A 13,025-nucleotide genomic window follows, 5' to 3' on the forward strand; every position below is an offset into this window, starting at 1 on the left:
AGAAAAATTCTCTGGAGAGCTTATTCCCTGTCATCTGGAATGACTGAGGTCTCCTCAAGAGAAGGCGCTCTCTACTTTGCAGGAGGCGATTGTAAGTGGAAGTAAGTGATGCCAAGTGACTGCCTCATGAATCTCGTGTTGAGAGAAGAGCAGTGGGAGATCACTTCACCATCAGCACAGAACTGAAAGACACTGTCTCCTGAATTAATAATCTGAATCAACTGTTCTGCTTCTGGCAGCCACAGGAAGATACAAAATCCAGATATAGCTTCCATTTTCTGCATGTTATTATTTCAGATGAAATTCAAAATCAAAGCAGGCAGGACAGAACGTACTCAGAACTATGCAAACACTGCATGCGTGACTTATCTTCTCCCCACATTAAATGCATTTTAAAAAGACACAGAGCAGATATTCAGTGTACACCATGAAATAAGACATGAGAGTTAGACATAAAGTTAGTTGCTTTCCAGATAGGAACAGGGCCAAATAAGAAGAAAGAATCACCTATGTCTTCCACAGGAAACTCACCCTGTCTGTGTCTCATAGGAAAAAGGTTTCACAGGATGGCAAACCTCATGTCTCATTTTGTTGTTCATCAGAGCCATAGTTCAGCTCTGTTTCTACTCCAGTTATCCCTACTCCAGCTAACTTCATCCCTCCAGCTGCTCCCTCAGCACACTAGCTCTAGCCCGCTGCGCAATTAAAAATCATAGGACGATGTAGGGTGGAAGGGGCCTCTGGAGCCTGTAGTCCAAGCCCCTGCTGAAAGCATGTCCATTAGATCCAGCCTCTCAGGGCCATGTCCAGTGGAGATTTGAATGTCTCCAAGGACAGAGATGCCACAGCCTCACTGGGCCCCTCTTCCAGTGTCTGATCACCTTTTTGCTTAGTTCAGTCTGGAATTCCTGATGTTGCAAATTTTGTCTTATCCTATCCTCGTTCAATTCTAAGAGTCTGGCTCTGTCATCTATATTCTTCCACTAGGTAGCTGTAGACAGCAAGACCTTTACCTTCCCCTCTACAGAATGAGAAGGTGAAGCTCTCCCTTCCTTACATTGTACACCATGTGCTTCATCCCCTTGACACTTCCTCCACGCCCTTACAAATTATGACAATCCTTCTCTGGCATATCGGGTTTGAAGATCTCCTTGCAAGGTTATCCTTTTGGCAAAACCACTCTTGTCCCATTTGACCAGGTGGATTCCATTCCTCTCAGCAGTCCATTTATGAATGAGATCTCGTTAGTTAGGGCTCTCTGCTGCCTCAGTTTATAAGTCAGGTTTACATAATCTAATTCTTTCTGACTCAACCAATTTCATCATTCTCTTGTCATAGAAACTTCTGTTTGTGAGAACATTAGGTAAAATCCCTTCTTAATCCTGCTGTATCACAGGGCACCCTTGCCATCTTTCACTTGTATTTGTTTTTGGAAGAGTGTGCCAGTTGCCCTGATACCAAATTGACTAGTAGGAGTGAGATAGACAACTGTTTGCTGTTGATCAATGCAATAGTACACATAGAGTCACTATGACAAATTAAAAAGGTTTATTTATTACTGTCTCTGTAGTATTGTTTAAAAACTCAAAAGGTCAGATACGGTACCAAAAACTAATAGCACATGTTAATTTCAATTACAAAAGGACAAGTTCCCAGACAAAATGTGAGCTGGGATCATCCTGACCACTAAGAGGACACTCAAATGTTTCGTAAAAGTGAAACTGCATGTCTGGTTTTATAAGCTCAACTATAGGCATTATCACACATATGTTCTTACAATGAGGGGAGAATGTATTAATATAAGTGAAGCCTGTATCAGTCTCTATGGTTACAGCGAACATTTTCTAATATAAGCCATTGTCTTCAGATGCTGAACTTTCCATGTTTCAAGTGCTTAGGCTGAAATTTTCCATCACTGCTCATTGTTTCCAGGTGAATTCTCTAGCAATCAGGTTAGCAAATGTACTGAAGAATTCTAGCTGAAACAGCAATTGGAAATCTGGCAGGAACTCAATATTATCATCTGTTACCATCCTCTCAAATCTACCGCATGGCTTGGTGACTTTTTAAAAGACTCAGCAGATCCTGCTAGAGGATTTGTCTGAAATTTCCAAATGTAACATCTACAGCAGATGAATCAGTCTCAGCCGATCACTACCTGTGCACGACCCCAAAGTCCTGCAGAACATGTGGGTCAAACGGGGCACGCCAACTCTGCCCTTTGCCTGAGGGATTGTGTCTAGGGGTTGAGAAACAGAAGGCAGCCCAAATTTTGGATCTGCATCTCTTCAACTGAGTATGTTATAAATAACTGGCTCCACCCCACAGGTATTCAGGCAGTTTTTGTATATAGTCCCAGTGGCAGAGATCTGTGCAGTGGATCCAAACATCCCAAGTCAGAACAGTCATCCTGAAGGACACCAGTTTCTGATAACAGGCCCCAACACTATGCTGGGATAAGAATTTAAAAACCTCAACTCAAAACATTTTTTTTAAACAGTCTTGTGAAAAAGAGGTAGCCAAGCCTGTTCATCTCCCACCAGCCCATATACTGTAAGGTATTGTGTGCCATCACCACACATATACTAGGTTCTGCTCATCTAAATCTTGACATAGGGATGGAAAATGGATTCTCTGTCCTATATTTTGGGTCATAGGAGCCAAGAGGTTCTAGATATAACCAAAGAGATCCTTTAGTCAAACTGGGATCTCAGCAAACAGCTTGTTCTCTCTGCAATATCTTTACCACCCTGCCCTACTTCACATCTTCATTCATCACTTTTTCTGTTTTTCAGATTTTGGGTGGTGATTTGCTAAATTTAAACCTTCTGAATACCCGATTACTCCTAGATATTCCTGGTTTCCTAATTAATTTTTACCAACTTTACCCACTGTAAGTATTTACCAAATAAGTGACTGGTCGCTGCTCTTGTGCATTGCAGGTGTCCTGTGGTTATCAGTAGTATCCGAGGTGTTGTACATCATGCTGTTAGTCGTCGGATTCAGCCTTATGTGCCTCGAGCTCTTTCATTCAAGCAGTGTGATAGATGGGCTCAAGTTAAATGCCTTTGCTGCTGTCTTCACTGTGCTTTCAGGTATGAGCCTTCCCTTTCCCTTTTGCCTAAGGAGCCACAACAAAACAAAACCCTAAAACTCTGAAAGAATAAAATCTGGAGGGTATGAGATTCTTTTATCCCCATTTAACTATCACATTTCTCACTGCATTTTTTTTGTTTCTTTGGAACACGGACCATATGATAAATTTGCCTCTTGCCAGGACGAAGAGAAAATACATATTCCTGATTTCACACTGGCAATGCAGTCATTAGCCTCCCCGCAGCCCACATAGCCATTACCATACCCATAGCCCGAGCCTCCATTTTCAGCATCATCTCACTGATTATCCAATAGAAAATTAAAAATATATAGTGTTGAAATTCTTTTTTCTATGTTAATCCTAAAAGTAAGTGAAGGCTTGACGCTTCAAACGAAAGAAGCCCATCTTGTTCATTAGCAAAACTATGAATTAAAAGGATTCTAGTAATCTCACTTAGGAACAACCTGGGAACGTGCACATCTCAAAACAATGATTTCAGGCTATTTTCATGCTTGATCTGGAGCCCCCTCAGTGAATGAACTTGAGCAATTCACTTCTCTAAAGAAGTTACCAAATCTAACCATATAATTAAGTGCCCCTTCACTTCTGTGCTGTCTGAAAACTCCTCTTCCCAGCCACAACCACAACCAGCCACAGCTGGCTTTTGTGAGCACTCCTGCATGGATCTCTGGCAGAAAGAACTTCTGCAGTCAAAGTACATTTTATTCTGCTGTATTTCAAGCTGTAAGACATTATAACATGCAGTGTAGATTCCTGTGAAGGAGTTTCTATCTTCAGGGATAGCTTCAAATTGTGAAATACAGTTAGTGGAATAAAACTTAGATCAGAAGTGGAACTGAAAGGACAAATAAAACCCCATATTTTTCAGCTTTGGATGTAATTTGGGTTTTTAAAAAAGTCAGTTCAATTTTCAGAATCAAACTATGTGGAATTCTTCAGCATTTAAGCAATTATTTCCATGCCGTTTCTCTTTCTTTTCACCATTAACTGCAGTATTAAGTTTTGTAAGAGTTATGAAGATTTCTTTCCTACACATCTTTCTATTTTTATTTTTCCTTCCCTCTTTATAAGTACATTGCCTCGATGTTCCAAATATAAACTTTAAAATTTTACAGAGAAAAAGGACAGAAAAATAAGAATCATTTAAAACCCCAAAACACTACTAGCTAGTTTTAGTCAGTGACAGAGATCTGAGAAGAAAGGAAAAAAGCATATTTATTTAATCTTAGCATATCTATAATGACACAGCTTTATAGAAATAAGATAACAGAGGGCTTTGCTTGGAGCAACACACCTCTCATTAAATTCATGCTAGAGTTCCTTCCTTAAAGTGCAATGGGATCTTCATATCTTCGTACTCTCATAGCTCAACATCTAAAGGTTAGGAAAAATTACTCTAACAGTGTCGCCACTTTTTGCTGTTTCTTAAACTCTTATAAGTCATTAAAAGACCACCCACAATACTGACATTTTGGTATTCCTCTTAACCTCACATACGTCTCATATAACATTTATAATAAGCATTTTAATTAATGTGATATATTCCATAAATAGTATTTTTAGTAAAGGTATCTGAAAATGCTTTAAAATATATTGTCTTTTCCAAATTTAGTTCCTTAAGCTTTCCTAGAAACAGCTCTGGTCATGCAAGGCTAATGATCTCAAGCCAACTACACATGGTCAGTGTTTCTGCTTTCCCATCCACTCCAGACATTCCAGTCCACCATATTATCAGGATTTTCCACTGCAAGCCTCTGTTGCCCTGGACCCCAGGTGGGTGGGCATACAGGCATTTTGTCCTAAGCAGCCAGTTGGAGGAAAAGAGGATCTTGTAAATATATTCATTCATTTATTGTTACAGGCAGGTCATTTTATCCAACATGTAACCATTAAATGTACAACAGAAAATATCATAGGATATCCCTATGGAGCACTTGGCAGAGTATATCTAAAATGGACCAAACAGATGGGTGGCATCAGAAACAAACCAGACAAAAAGTGCATGAAGCAGCACAATGAAAGAAAGACTCATATTGTTCTGCTATAGCTTATACACGGCATAATGCCACTGACAACACAGCCAGGTACGTGTCTGTCCCCCAACCCTCCTCACCATTTGGCAGATAAAGAACAAAAATGCCACATTTTCACTGTGGTCCCTGTGTTACAGCAGGACTTGCTGATGACCTCCTACTCATTGTATCGGTGAACTGTCATCCTGGCCTCCCACACAGCGAAAGGGCAGAACATTGCCAAAACCCCATTAAGGTTTTGCATGACAGAAGAGAGCAGAACAGCCTTGCTGAAGCTAGTCCTGGCCGTGTCAAGCCTCCTGATGTCTCTGAGTGACAATGACATGTCTCAGGGCAGTCTGTAATATTTTATTAAGGTTGAAAAATTACTGACAGTAGGCATAGGAACAGCAAACCCCAAACTTAAGATCAATGCCATAACTGTCAAGTGGAAAAAAAATCACTGATTTAAAAAGTACAGCAAGCTCCATGTGAATTCTGGAAATTAAATATAGCCAGAAACAAGCAAAATGTGTACCAGTTTGCTGTGCTCCCATTAGGCCGCCCACCCTGCTGAAATATCATTTCTTCCGATGTGAATTGCTCTTTCCACCTCCTAACTTTCCAGTATGTCACACCAACATGAAGCAGCTGAGCAAATCACCACAGCTTCTTGTAATAAAATATCTTCTTTCAGCCTCTGCAGTTGTTTGTATCAAATATGACATTTGTCTTGCTGAAGGTCCTGCTTAACATACCCACAACACAAACACAACATTCCCCGACTATGCACCCCCAGAATTGCCCTGAATCATCCACATGTCTGGTGAGACTAATGAAGCACTTTAGACTCTGAAAGTAAGCAGGAAAGAAGAGCCAAAATTTGGGTCTGGAGAGGGAAACTCAGGATCTTCCTCATGGAGGAAGGGCAACTGTGGAAAAAGGTACAGTCAGAGATAGCAGTAAATGGTGACTTTGGTCAAGGAGGAAAGTGTAAAGTACGGGACTGCATTGCACCCCACCATAGCAGAACTTCAGCATTTCAAAGCGCCTTGAACTGTCACTGCAGCACAAGGAGCTTTTGACATCTGTAGGTCCAAGGTGTGTTTGGAAAATGGTGATCCTGCCCCACAGTTTACCTAACTGCCTGAACTCATGCTTTTTGTGAGCTCAGCTGGGAGCATCATGCTGCACTGCCTAGGCACTGAAGCAGACACATCCCAAATTATTGTAGCTAGAAAATTCTCCAAGCATCAGAGCTGCTGCTGGCCACCACTTCTGGAAAAGTGGATTTTGATTTTCCTTGGAGAGATGACTAAATGTAAAATCATGGGCTGGCCAGCTAAGGGGCAGAGCAGACTCAGTGGTGTAACTGCAACCCTGTTCTTCAGCATCACAGACTCAAACATTGACTAACCTTCACCCTGTTGTTATCTCAGCAAAATATACTGGTGTCACAAAAGCAAGCACCATCAACATTGTACCTTCAAGAGTATTCCTATGGTGTCCTCTAACCACACATCATCAAGAATACTGAGTTCACTTTACTTCCTTGTGTAACTTCCAACTGTTTTATAAGTGTCCAAATTTATAAATCTTAGCTACTGCTTAGATAAAGTACTGCTGCTTGGCGTTAATACATTCAATCTTGCATGGCCTAATGAAATCTCTCTCCTTATTCTCTTACCTGAGGCCTGTCTGTGACCAGCTGTGAGATAACTTGTGGGTTGCATACCCCTTCTTTGCAGCAGCAAGGTTGGTGGTGATGCTAATTGTGCAACACTTTTTTCGACAATTTTCTTTCTTTAACTCTTCTCTTAATTGAGAATTCAGTATGATGTAAAATAATGAGTTCTCAGCCACACCTTTCCTCTGCCCATGCAGCTCCCTCCTCCACAGTAGAACAGGAGGCATACAAGTACAACAATTTGGAGCTTTCAAAGCACTTCCAGCAGTAGCTATCTCAATAACTATAAAAAAACATTACCACAAAAATTCCTATTATAATCCCTGCTTCTCAGGTCTCTTGGGGATGGTGGCACACATGATGTATACTCAAGTTTTCCAAGTGACAGTCAGCCTTGGGCCAGAGGACTGGCGACCACATTCATGGGACTATGGATGGTCCTTCTGGTAAGTGTCACCACGAGTTAATATCTTTTCATTTTTGAGTTGTTCCATCAGTCTGTTGAGAGATTGTACGTATCATTTCAAACTTCCAGGAACATGCATGTGCATTTCCAGCTGGCAAAATGCTAGAGGCAAAAAACCACCATGGCTGTAGGATTGTTGAGGTGTTAGAGGACAGTTACCATTTAGCTGCAGCAGCAGCAGCTGTGCATATCAGCAGGTACATAGCATTTGTAAATAAACAGCAGCCACAATTACCAACACAGATTGAGCGCTCTCATTAAAGTTCAATTTAGGTACGTAATTGCCGTGGCATTTCGGAGACTTTTAGCTTTTTTGTTGTTTTGTTTTTAATTAATGTCTCAGTTGAACCTTATAGTGAAACTTTTACAAGTGCAGAGGAAGGCATAGTGCTCCTGGCACCATGATACTTCCCTGGGGACCATGGGGAGAAGACTTGGGAAAATGGACATGACATTTTGGAGACTGATTTTTTTACTTTTTTTTACCTTTCCCATTTATCTTCTAAAAATCACATTAAAATAATTTGGCCAAGACACGTCAGCTGTGTCATATTTCTTGCAAGTTTATAAGAAGCTTAACAAGAACAGGAGACTGTGGAGAATAGAAATACCTGCTAACAACATTCACATCCCTCTAGAGGCACCAGCCTCTTTGGATTGCTGGGTAAAATACTTTCCTTTTTACATTTCTAAATATAGCGTATTATTTTAATTCCATCTCAAAGCGGAGAAAACAACCTTTGCTAACGCCAATAAATAAATACAAATACATCTTATGCACAGCACTGCAGGGAATTATTAGTCTTTCCTATTCCCCTCACTATACTGTGTTTCATGGGAGGAGTTACTAACATTTTAGTAACATGTTACAAAATATAAATTGCATTATATTTAAAGTACAGCTTATTTTGTGCATCAATAATGAATTTTCATTGCATATGATGATGAACTTATAAGTATACTGCATTCATGTATTTATAATATTTCTATAAATATTTAGAACAATCCTGTCACAATAATTGTATAATTATTAATATATTTAAATAATAAGGCATATTCTCTATTAATTTGTCTTCAGTAATCTATTTTATAATTTTCTGCAATACTCAAAATTCAGAATGTTGTTAAATGCCTAGCATGATAAAGCACTCATTAGATTATTCTCCTTGATCTTGTGCAAGCCAAGGAACCCCGTGTCTCAGAACAGGTATCAGAGGCTGGTGGGTGCCGGAGGGGACTCTGAGCCTCCCTGGGCCCGCTCACCCTCCCCATGCTCCACTGAGCGAGCTGTTCAGAACCCAGAACCCGGGCAGCTCCCAGTGCTGGCTGCTGTCCCACCCATAGCTTTGCCCCGAAGTAGGCGCTGCATCCCTTGCCTGCCAGAGCCAGGGTACATCAGATTTTGGGTTAAAGACCAGGACTTTGGGTTACACCTCACTGCAGAGGATGCCGGAGAGAGAGATACCCACAAGCAGGCAAATATGTGGGAACAGCCACAGCTCTTCCCATATTCCTGAAGTGGGACCTCAGCTCCACTTCATACAGTGATTGTTGGTTCACCCTAGCTAAAGCTGACCTCTGCTTAAGCTATCGCCGTCACAAAGCAGCTTACAAATTTTGTAATTTTTGCAAAGGTGTTTTTGTAAATACCTTCCAAGGCAACACACTTGTCTATGCAGGATGCTAGGCGAAGTGCAAACATCAGCTCAGTCACAGTTCCCCTGGGACAGACATGAAGGGCAGCAGCATTTTCAGCCTGCAGTGGTGCTCAGCAGCCTGGGGTTCCTCATGCCATGCCAGTGACTGGTAGCAGACCTGGCAAAGGAAGGTCTGAAAGCCAAACACAGAAAAAAAAGGGTGCTGCTTTCCAGCTGACACTAGCTTGCTTCCTTCAGCTGACACTGAACCTCCACTGCTGTACAGACTAGAGAGCTACAGGCTCCCCTGGCATCGCCCAGACCTGAACACCTTCTTCCAGAAGAGCTAAAAGCAAATGCCCACCCACCCTGGTGGAGTTTGGAAACTGACAAGTAGGAATTTCTTTTTGCTTCATCTGGGTTCAGGTGATGGCCTGAAGGGTGGGCTTTAAATACCCCTTAACCAGAAGTGTGAACATCAGTGTTATTTACAGCCTTCTGTATAAAGTACCAGTGCAGCAGCCTACCAGACAACCTGTCAGAGCACAGACAATTGTGTCACTGAAAAACGGGGCCAGGAAACAGCGTCCCCACTGACAGGAGAGAAAGGACACAAGTGGAGATCAAGACTGACATTTGTTTCCCAAGTGCCAATGGGAAAACTACTCTTTCTGTGACTCTATTTCCCCTCTATTGGAAGGATATGATAAAATACCTCTCCTCATCTGCTCATGTCCCAAGATTGAAAATACACCACTTGATCTCTATTATCTCACCCCATTCACAAGCCATTGGCAAAGCCAGGAGGTTGGTCTGTGTTCTGGCACAAGCCAGGAGTGGGCCAGGACATTCTCCAGGCAGGGGGTTCAGTGGCTCTGAGGATCAATGGATGTTCAAGCTCAACCCTTTTATAAGGAAAACAGCTACAAAAACCTGAGCTGTTTGAGCCACAGAGGAAACTGAGAGCACAACCCTGAGTTCAGCTACTACAGGTACAGTCCCACCACTTCTGTGGCACAGCTGGCATGGAGAGGCATTGCTGTTAAAGAGGTCTCCATCTAAGATAGGATGTAACTCTTGCAGGTAGGAGAACCACTCTTTACACTTAAAAATAAGTAACATTTAACCAAGTCCATAAAAAACTAAAACATATCAATCATAATTGTCTCATTATTATGATTTACCAAATGCCAGACCTGAGCACATTGGGAGTCTTCATTCTGTATTTCCTTCTCTGAACCTTCCAGCATTTCTGAGTTAATGATTAGAAATTATCAGAAACTTTCAAGAGAAATTTTTCTCTATATGTCATTCCCCAGGCACCAACCAGGCACAGTGAAGCATGTGGTTTCAGCTGGCTTCTTCCTTGATACTATTTAGAAGCCCAGCTGGAAATGTTTGGAGCTGTTGGAGCTTTTCCACACTCTCCGTGTAGGAGGAAGGCACTTGCCAGCCTTCCCTGTGCCTGGACACTCACACATAACATGAGTTTCCTTTCCACTTCCCCGCTCAACCGTGGGAAACATAAGGGAACGTCATCACCCCAGGGCTGACTACGCTTCCTGCTCATTTAATTGCATCTGGCAAACAGTTTCAAAAACGACTAGAAAAGGGCTGCCTCACGCACTTCATTGCCATGGGAGTCCCTGAAGGACTTGTTATGCACTGAATTTTGAAATCATTGAAATGAGCCATTTCTGTTTACTTGAACCATTTTTTTCAGATTTTTCAGTTCATAAATATGTGTTCAAGTTTTGTCTAATTTGAAATGAGAAACTGTTTCCCTCTCTGCAGCTCCTTTGCAGAACAGAAAAACAGCTAATGCTGAGGGCTCTGTTGATAATGCGTATTTATAAGATAATGCTACTGTGACTGTATTCTTTCTGTTCTGTATGATTTATATCTATGTTCAATTTGGTTATAGAAAAGGTGAAAGCAAGGAGCAGGTAAAGTGTGTAGCTGACACAGATGATTAAATTAATCCAAGCTAGTTAGGAAGCCACTGTGAACTATCTGGAGCTGGAGCTGAGCTGAGCTCAATGTTAAGTCAAGGGGAGCCTGAATGCAAGTAAACTCTGCAGACAAGAGGAGGAATTCAGTGCCTTTTTGTAGCTCCATTTCATGCTCAAAAAGCATCTAAACTCCCTCGGGCCACGAGTTCCCCCAGCCACATGGAGGGAGGGATGATCTCTGAACTTGAGATCAGTGAAGTAAAGGCTGGAGGAGAGATGTTCAGGGAGGGCAGAAGACATCCAAGAGGGAAACCCACGAGCTGGGAGTAGAGCAGGTCCCAGCTGAACTCTCCTTGCCAGGAGACCCAGGACAACACTTGTTGCTGTTCCACTCTGTCCATGGGGGCAGTCACCGTTTTTTACTGCCACTTTCCTTTTCCCTCTGTCTCCCCATGCTCCTGGCCAGTACTTGCAGATGTCCTGCCACTGGCTGACCAAGATCTGCTAGCACTGCCAGCACTTGTGAGGCACTGCCCTCAGATTGGATCCCCCCACAAAATGGAAGTGCTGTCTTCTATTCTGGTCAGGCTTTCAGAGACCACATATAAGCCAGGAATGCTAGAAATGTCCATGAACCAGGAAAGAGGGAAATACAGTAGTTTGACAAAGACAGGCACTTGTCTGCAAGGCTCTGAAGCATTTCAAAGGGAAATCAAGAGGCGTTGGACTCTTCTGTCAGAGTGCCCAGAGTGTTCACGTTAGGACTCTGACACATGGTTCTCCACGGGGTGAAAGTTGTGCCCAGCCCCTAGTTCAGCATCCTGCCTGCGTGCCTGCACACGTGCAACAGGTCGTTGGAGGTAAGATGAGGAGAATGGGTTTGTCGCCACTGACTTACCTGCATCCTGTGTATGTGTGTCTCTTGGCGTCAGAAGTATAACATGAGCTGCTGTCTTAACCCAGCTCTGTCTGCTGGTTTCTCTCTCCACAGTCTGGCATGGGGCTCTTTCACCTGCTGCATGGCGGCCTCCGTTACTACCTTGAACTCTTACACTAAGACTGTCATTGAGTTCAGACACAAGCGCAAAATCTTTGAGCAGGGCTTTCGAGAAGAGCAGAACTTCCTAGACCAGGAAGCCATCAAGTACTTCAGAGAAAGGTCAGTGCAGTCAGTCGCTCCATCAGTGGAGGTTTTCATGGGCTCTGCTAGTCTCAGAAAACCCAGGCTCTCACCCATTTCAGCACACATGGGTGAAGTCGCTGAGATATCGGGAGAAGATGTATGTTAAAGAAAAACACAAAAGATCCTCCTTGATTTGTTTTTTCTTAAATTTTGTGATGTCCCAGTGCCTGCCTTTTCTTATATACTCTATAAAACACATGACTGAGAGGTCCTTACAGTATGTACCTGATTCATAGGAAGTCATAAGAAGCTATGCTGCCAATGCAGGCCTATTTTCCCTCTCTGGAAAGGTAAAATTGTGGGGATATAACAAATGTTACAGCCACGCTTTCTCAGTATGTGCAATAGGCACCTCTCTATAAATCTAATAGCTGCTGAGACATTTTCCAGCCACCGCCAGGCCACTTCAGAGTTGCCAGCTTCCATAGTCACACGCCTACAACTCACCCTAGGCTCCTCCACACAACCCATCCTAGGCTCCTTCACAAAAACACCGTGCATATGTCATATTGCAGTGCAGAAACACCCACATGGTGCCACCCACGCTGCTACCAGGGTCTTAGATTGATTCTAAGTCCTGTCTGAGCCCTGAAGGCCCAGAGATGTTCCTTCACTCTGCCCGTCACCACACACAGCCCACCTGGCGCACCACTGTCCCCATGCACTCTCAGTTAGTTCATGTGACTGCACAAAGGTACTTGCTGCCCTCATTCTTCCATGAGAACGTTAAAGCTTTGCTCAACATTGCAGAATGTGAAGAACACACAAACAATGACCTCACATAGCAGGGAAGGTGTGATGGACTCCATGGGGGTACCTTCATGGTATGAGGAGCTGATAAGTACAGAGAATACTCACCAAAAGCCTATTGTTGGAAGAAATGTAAACATATTCTGGGGACAGAAAACATAAGGAGGATTCATTCTTGTTCTTCTGACCAATGTGGCAGTTGCTCAGTAGTGGAAGAGCG

The 13,025-nt window shown here is 42.6% G+C and overlaps 1 protein-coding gene across 1 annotated transcript in view; it reads left to right on the forward strand.

Annotated features, from left to right (window-relative positions):
• GSG1L (GSG1-like) overlaps positions 1-13,025 on the forward strand; it is a 38,116-nt gene that overhangs the window by 13,870 nt on the left and 11,221 nt on the right. Inside the window, exons 2-4 of the mRNA XM_010189811.1 lie at positions 2,943-3,095; positions 7,152-7,263; positions 11,864-12,031. Coding sequence (XP_010188113.1) covers positions 2,984-3,095; positions 7,152-7,263; positions 11,864-12,031 — 392 coding nt within the window. The 5' untranslated portion in view covers positions 2,943-2,983. The remainder of the gene's footprint in view (positions 1-2,942; positions 3,096-7,151; positions 7,264-11,863; positions 12,032-13,025) is intronic.

Source organism: Mesitornis unicolor, unplaced genomic scaffold, assembly GCF_000695765.1.
Source record: "Mesitornis unicolor isolate BGI_N332 unplaced genomic scaffold, ASM69576v1 scaffold12690, whole genome shotgun sequence".
In the NCBI taxonomy this organism is placed as follows: domain Eukaryota; kingdom Metazoa; phylum Chordata; class Aves; order Mesitornithiformes; family Mesitornithidae; genus Mesitornis; species Mesitornis unicolor.